This window comes from Carex rostrata, chromosome 17 (genome assembly GCF_964058835.1).
Source record: "Carex rostrata chromosome 17, lpCarRost1.2, whole genome shotgun sequence".
Classification (NCBI taxonomy): Eukaryota; Viridiplantae; Streptophyta; class Magnoliopsida; order Poales; family Cyperaceae; genus Carex; species Carex rostrata.
This window is the reverse complement of record NC_135934.1, coordinates 841879-849501: the sequence shown is the minus strand read 5'-3', so window position 1 is coordinate 849501 and position 7623 is coordinate 841879. Positions and strand designations below refer to the sequence as shown.

Genomic DNA, 7623 nt, shown 5'->3' with positions numbered 1-7623 from the left:
AGAAAACGCTATGTGGCATAGCTTTCGCTATAGTGACGCTATTCGCTATAGTTTTTTTGTAGACTTCTCGCTATGACGCGATAAACGTTATTTAAAACCTTGATTAAAATCATTAAAATGGATTCTAATTTTTTTTTAAAAGCCCAATAGTAGCATAGTACGTATTATCTATTAAATTTTGATTTGTAGCTTGGTATATGCCAAAAACCTCCCACCCGTAAACGTAACAAAAAAAATATTATAAGAAAATAATAATGTCATATTTGTTCCTTAATTATATCCACATTTTTATTGATTTCTCCATCATTTCGCTAACAACTTACTTTTGGAGGTGAATCACTTTTGTACCATCACATTTACTAATACAACCTTGGTAGCATCTACCAAGTTTTCAAAAAAAAAAAAAGAATCACTTTTGTAGCATTGATCACTAAAAGGTTTCAAAATTCGTTAGGATGAACAGTTTCATTAATTTTTAATCAATACATTATGAAATCCACGCAAGCCCACTATTAGATGGAGCATGTTTGGTATTTAAGTGGGGTTTATCGTATAAAAACAATCATGTATTCGGAAGAACCTTTTTATTAGATATAATTGGTTCTGTAATAATACACCAATTATTTATATGATCATCATACTTTTGAATTTACTATTTTGACCACACCAAATTTTAATTTTCAACATATGAATCTAGTTATTAAAAAAATATTTATGTCCTTCCTTAATTAGTCATATCAAAATATTGTTTAACCAAAGTGTGGTTCCAAGGTACAGTTCAAGTATACCAGTCAAAAAATAAAAGAAAATCTTACTTCATTATTATAAGGCTGGAAATCAGGAAACAGATTTCCTGTATATGTTATGAGAGTTGAACTGGTATCATGTGAATATGTGATACAGCTTTCAGAGTCACCTACCCTATAACATGTAGTATAGGTATTATTAATTAGGACCCTTTAAATTAGACACAGTAGTGGTTTCTTTTCCTTTGAAAAAAAAATATATATATGAAAAAAGGAAAAGGCTATTATTCTTGGTACCTAAGAATTGGAACCTTCCAAAGGAGCTCATACAAAGACGCCACCTAGTAGGCAAGATTGGTTCATTTATTTTCAAACAGATTTCCAATTACAAGGAAGGCAGAGTTCAACGAAATCTTAGTTTAATAATCTCCTTTAGCGATGTACAGTCAAACACGCTACCTTCATATTCTTTTGATATTTCTTTCTGAGATACTATGCGACAGGAATTATTCTAATTGCCAAATGAAAATAGTCAAGTAATGCAAAACAGCTGTGCATTCATTATTGGTACTTTTACTCTTATGAATTATGATATGAGTTTGCAAAAATATTTGCCAAATTATTGGTACTTTTTCTTAACCTCAATAGTATATATTTGCCAAAATATTATATTTATATTTATTTAGCGTCCTCATCCCTCAAATATTTTTCTCACCGTTTATTTCAAGTTTTCAACATGCGAAAGAAAGTTAATGTATCATTATTATAATTTCAGTTCAAACGAGTGTGCATTTAAGCTAAAATATATATGCATTTTAGATGCATGGTTCAAATATATAGCAAGTCCAAATATTTAATTTGGCTGTTGACATATTAGTTATTTTGATTTGAAATAGGACTTTCCAGAGGATTAAATAATTTCTTATTGGAATGCAAATAAATGTGTATTTTAGCATATAGTCGAATATCTATTCCAGCTAAAAGAAATATACTCTCTGTAATGACAGAAGGATTCGTGAAGGGTAAGATTTCGGAGGATAAATATATGGATCAAAATACATATTATTCATAACTTAGATTACTGGATTACAAATGCTCATTTGGGAGTATAACCCTCCTTGAATTTGACTCTTAATTTGGAAATTAATAATCAATCATTTTCAATTTGTTGTTGAATCATGATCCAATATCCATTACAGCTCATTATTTCGATTTACTGATAAAATAGACAAGTACAACCACCAGTCTCAAAATAACACTTTTTCAAAATTAAGCTAGCATTAAATGGGTACCTATAATTCAAAAAGACTTCTCAAAGCTGTTTGCCTCATGTTCATGTAGAAGAATTACCTAATAAAGTGATGCGACTAACAAATCTTCATCCACTCAAACCAAAAAAAGCAATTATCAGAATTCAGAACCAGCATAGTTGAACTAATTAGCGTTATTAGGTAGAAGATAACCAAAACTGTTATAGCAAACCAACAGATGACTTTCAATTCCTTCTTGTCTACTTTTCCAAATTTTTACACCACCTTAGATTGGTGTTTCCAGAAAACACGGACACACTAAGAAAACAGGTACGGTGGTAAATGAACACATTTACTCTGATGGTAAAAGGTACATTTTTACCAAGCTAATTAGTGCACTAAACTCCTTCAAAAATAATCAATAGCATGAGGTTAAGTTTTGTTAAAAAAAAAAAAAAATCAATGCGGTCCTACGCGCACCTTTTCAAATTTGACGAGTCAAAAGTACTCTGCTAAAATACGTTGTAACCAATCCACTGGAAACATATAGCTCATTTTAAAATACCTACAGTAACAACTCGTAGAAAAAGCATAACAATAAATTGACATAAATAAAAGAGACTAGTTGACACTTGACAACTAATGCATAGCCAGTGTAGCACTGCACTTATCATCAATTTACATTTCTCCATAATAAAGAATACTTTACTAGCTTTAATGTCCCATTCTTCAATAAGTGCATACTTGTTATATGCATCCCCTTCCCCTTCAAAGATACTGTATTAGTATGCCTTTAACATTTGTGTGCTACCTTTCTTTCACTGGTACTTTAGACAAACATGTCCTTGGACAGTCAAGATAGTGAAATGGTGATTTTCCAATTGATGTATGTTAGCACTTAGTAGTTAGTAATGCTGTTTTTTTATGACAGATGAGATATCACAGTCATTTGTTAAATTATTGCCTAGCTTTTCCAAAAGGCAATGCATACTTTGTAATGACATCCATTTCTTCAACATCTAGAACCAGTGCCTTAGAAATTTCTTGTTTGAACAATTATTGGGCCAAGATTGAACTTGAGACAAAATTGAGGATCCAGTTATTTGTCATTTTATTTATCAAGGCAGCAAGGACCACGGACAAACCATCCAAACTCATTATTTTTTACTCAGTCTTTTTATAAAACAACCTCCAAAACCCAATTCTACATGCTGAGCATCTCTCAGAATTTACAGATATAGTTGGAGACTCCCCAGATAGATCTATACCATCCATTTGGATCAGGTAGTCCGTACCGTTCCTAAACTGTCTGATCTATAAGAGAAGGCCAACATGTATTCTGGACTCTTCTATTTTATGGGTACAATGGAATGGAAATAAATCTGCTGCGATCCAAAGGAATTGCAGGGTCCTGTTATTACAATCCAACCTTTCATTTTTTGGAATACATGAATCTCAATAGAAGTTGTTTTTTATGCACAAATCTCAAAACAAATGAAAGGTTGGATTTGCAATAACAGGGTCCCTGAAATTCCTTTGGATCCCAGCAGATTTATTTCCACAATGGGATAGGATTCCAATGCAAAAACATTTGAACAAAACAATAATTGGAAGATGATATTTCACAAGACATGTAAGAACTAATTTGATTAAGAAAATTTGTAGAGAAGTGTTTGCACCCGGAAATTATTAACAGACTGAGTTACTTGTGTGTTTCTCCTCCTAGTAAACCAATCAATATGTGGAAGGAACTTCAAAAAACAAGGTTCTTGAGTAGAAACTTGATTTGTTGTGACTACGCAGAATTTTCTTTTTCCATTGCAACAATGCAAGCCAGCCTGTCATGAACCTGGTAAACCAGTGTTTAGGCCATGTTAGCTGATTGGAAGCACATTGATTATTGGTATTTCAATATCTGTTTGGTTTGAACAACTAGGATTTAATAATAGAAATCAGGAAAGTTGAGGGATCCACCTTGGAAAGGTCATTTGTTGCATCCTGACTGATTGTGTTGTCATACCTGGTTAAGATTTAAGCAGTTTTCAGCAACCAAATCGCAGTGACTACAAAAGATGGGGTGATAATGCCCCAAAAGTATTTTACAGTACACAGAACATGATTAGCATTTGATCTATGGTCATGATCATTTCTTTTATTACAACTGAGACTGATACTGCTCCCTCTCATGTGCCTTACAGGCCGAACTGGCTGTAATTTTTTAGCTGTTAAGTCAATGGAGTTGGAGTTTATATTTTATTTTCTCTGGAACCCTTGCATTGACCATTAGGGGGGTTGGTTTTTTTTTTTTGTTGTTGGTTGTTTAATTATGTTTCTGTAATAAAACGAGGTACTGTAATTGGGGTTGACCTCATTTGAAACCAGTGATAAAAGTATCAATTTTTTCAAACAAAAAAAACAAACACAATTACCTTTTGGTAGGAGAAATGACTAAAATACACTTTCCTCATTTTTTTTTGTTCTTTACGGTGAGGGACACACCTTTCCATATGGGCATATTTTTAGCTTTCAGAAAAGAGAAAGGCTTTCAAGAAACAAGCAGTGTCCTCTCCTAACTAAGCAACTAGTGACAGCATAGAGGAAATACACAAATATATTCCAAATAAAAGGGAAATCTTATTATTATACCACCATATTTAATATGATTTCTTTGGGCATTTATTATGAACTCTTAATAGTGCTACTTATGTAGCTTACTTACCAGTGACGTGGTATACCGGCCTCATCTCGAGCTGAATAGTTGAACGGGCCCTTTAGTTCAACTCCATACTCCTCCAGCAAGTCTAACAAAATAAAATGAAATTAGAAAGGAAAAAAAATATTAAATCAAAAGCAAACAGAAAAGGAATAACAGTAACATTTCTTTACCTTTGAAAGTCGAACAAGAAGTACGTCCTAAATTTTGACAGACATTTGCAAACCAGTACACGCCAACTGCTACATGAGCAACCTCTTCCTCAGCTATCTTTGCAACAATTTGTGAAGATCTGTGATCCGCACAACCAACAAGCTTCTGTACTAGTCTGGGCCCTGCATCAAGACCTCTTGCCTCCTAATTTATGGTTCTGATTATCATTAATCAACCAATCAACATGGCATCAAAGTACTCATTCAAATAACTGATGTCCTCCTACTCACTCAAAAGATACTAAAGACAGCACTTCCTAGTTCAAACTACATATAAGATGTTTCCGAATTATGATGTCTATATATTTATATCTAAGTGTAAATTTGGGTATAACCTTAATAACTGTCAAATATCACATTTAACCTGCACAGGGGATCTATCTCGAGTACCCTTAAGTGCATAGAAATATCATGCATACCCTTCAAAACAATAAATGTCTTATGTATTTTTAGCTCGGTTAGCTTAAAAGATGACCACGTTACTCATCCTTCATTATTTATATCAATATTACCAAGAAAGTGGTAATCATTTAAAGAAAACTATGAATAAAAGGGCTTTACGAAATATTTTTCTTTTTAGGGTATTTGTGAAATTTTCATTCTTACGGACATATACTATATATTATCAATTTCATTAATCTAAATTAGAAATATAAACAAGAAGAAAACCTGAACTAGAGGAATTGCAGCCAGGCGCGCAGAAACATCCCCAGCAGTTTTAGCACATTCCCTCCACAGTAAGTTGTGAGCCGGCATGTCCCCATACCTGTTTACAACATACAAGTGATACCAGAAATTCATAACAGCTTTACATTTTGAATGACTTCCTCTACATCAACAAAGTACTCAAAAGTTTAATACTTACTTGAATCCAAGTTCAATGAGCCTCTGGGAGCACCATCCAAAATGACGGCTTTCATCATCGGCCACATGAGCAAAGTCATCAAAAAACCCATCACCAAGGACATCATGCAACGGGGAAAATCGCACCACCGTGTCCCATGCAAGATCAATTGCATTCAGCTCAACATGTGCTAAATTGTGAAGCATGTAGGCATTCAGAGGCAAACCCGAGTTCTTAGGAGAAGGGACCTCTTTTGTTGGTACCTGTAAATTTTCACACAACTATCAACATTTGATAAAAGACCACCACTAGACAAACAAGAGAAATAAAAACCATCATAACAGGAAATATGCATGACATAAAACAAATAAACGCTAATTAAACAAAGAAAGCCAGACAAAAGTATTCTATTATGACAGTAAACCAACACAAGGAATAGTACAGGAATAATACTGGAATAAGTAAATCCTTCACATTTATCAAAATCAAACCAACACAAGGGATAGTGCTCCCAATGCCGACTATTCTAGTTGCTTATAATATATCAGTAATTAGATTATCCACAGATATAATCACAATTAATTTGCCAAGAGCAAAGTCCAAGCAAAGCTGAAGAGAATACCAGCACAGGCTTATCAGGCCTCGCAGGCTGGTCGGGCGCAGTCGCATGCCCTACAGGAAGCTTTAGCCGACGCCACTTAGAGAAGGCGAGATGAGAAAGCTGCGACTTGGCGAGAGGGTTGGCGGTAGAGAGCACCACTGCACCGAGTTCAGCCAAGGAAGAAGCTGATTCAATCGCTTCGACTTCTTGTACAGGGAAATCTTGAGGGATGGGCCCGCTGGGTCCCCACTTGCGGAGGTCGCTGGGTGGGGCCCGGCGCCAGGTGTCGAGACCGCTCCAGGGGCGAGGGGATGAAGGCGGTGGGGAAGAGCAAGGGCTTGATGAGGTGCAGAAGGAAAGGGACGTGAGGCGGGAAGGGAGGGTGTGCCGAAGCGGGTGCACTGGCCTGGCTGAGGCACAGCGTACCGCGAACATGACCGTGACTTGTGAGTGTTGTTGGTTTTTACTTCGATGGGAAAGAGGGTTAGGCTGAGTCGTGTTTACCTGACGACGGGAACCCGCTTCAAATATTCATCACCTAAGGTAACAGAATATTTCCTTTTAGATCTGAACCGTCCGATCAGAATCCGCACTAATATTAAAGGATCCTGTGCATTCCACCTCTGGGCTCTGGCCGGATTGGCCTGGATCTAAACACAAATATTATGTTACCTAAGGGTGTGTTTGATTGGAGCAAGAATAGCACTATTTTTTGGAGTTATTCGATGTTTGGATGGAGCAAGAATAGCACTAATCTACTATTCTTTGTCTGTCTTATATGAATTAGCTCACTTTTCTATTAACTCCATTAAAAGTTGAGTTAGCTCACTATTCTTTGTTTGTGCCGGGAAGGCTACGGTCTTTGACTTTGAATTTTGTTTTAGCTCTCCGGATTGTCGTAGTTTCTCTTCAAAGCTCCGGAAGTGTGCGTAGAGGTCATCCGGTGTGAATGAGTCATGTGTGCCTCGGATTGCTTCAAGAGCACTCACCAATCCGGACCATCTATCCCTCATGAGCATCACTCTCAATAGCTTTCCTACAAGTTTATTGTTAGAAAGCGGTTCTCCCAATTCGGTAAATTCATTTTGGATATGCATAAGTCTAATATACATATCCTCTATGCTTTCACCATCTTCAACCTTAAAGGTTTCAAATTTGGTTTTTAAACCGGTTATTTTGGTCCGTTTAATTTGAGTATTTCCCTCATACCGGTTTACAAGAACATCCCACATTTCTGTTGCACTCGAGGCACTACCA

General features: G+C 35.7%; 1 protein-coding gene across 1 annotated transcript; it reads right to left on the bottom strand.

The window, feature by feature from the left end:
• Positions 1-3573: 3573 nt before the first annotated feature.
• Positions 3574-6845, bottom strand: LOC144568387 (diiron containing four-helix bundle family ferritin protein, putative (Protein of unknown function DUF455)). Its single transcript, XM_078318729.1, has 7 exons — positions 6388-6845; positions 5787-6028; positions 5591-5687; positions 4883-5066; positions 4716-4797; positions 3971-4016; positions 3574-3845 (listed from the first exon to the last, which is right to left on the bottom strand). Exons 1-7 carry the CDS (start codon positions 6799-6801, stop codon positions 3792-3794), a joined length of 1119 nt encoding a protein of 372 aa, XP_078174855.1. The 5' UTR covers positions 6802-6845; the 3' UTR covers positions 3574-3791.
• Positions 6846-7623: the final 778 nt, after the last annotated feature.

Coding starts and splice junctions, on each gene's coding strand:
- LOC144568387 (XM_078318729.1), bottom strand. CDS start 6,801: ATGTTCGCGGTACGCTGTGCCTCAGCCAGGCCAGTGCACCCGCTTCGG. Junction 6,029..6,387: donor GGCCTGATAAGCCTGTGCTG/GTATTCTCTTCA, acceptor GAAAATTTACAG/GTACCAACAAAAGAGGTCCC. Junction 5,688..5,786: donor CTCATTGAACTTGGATTCAA/GTAAGTATTAAA, acceptor TGTTGTAAACAG/GTATGGGGACATGCCGGCTC.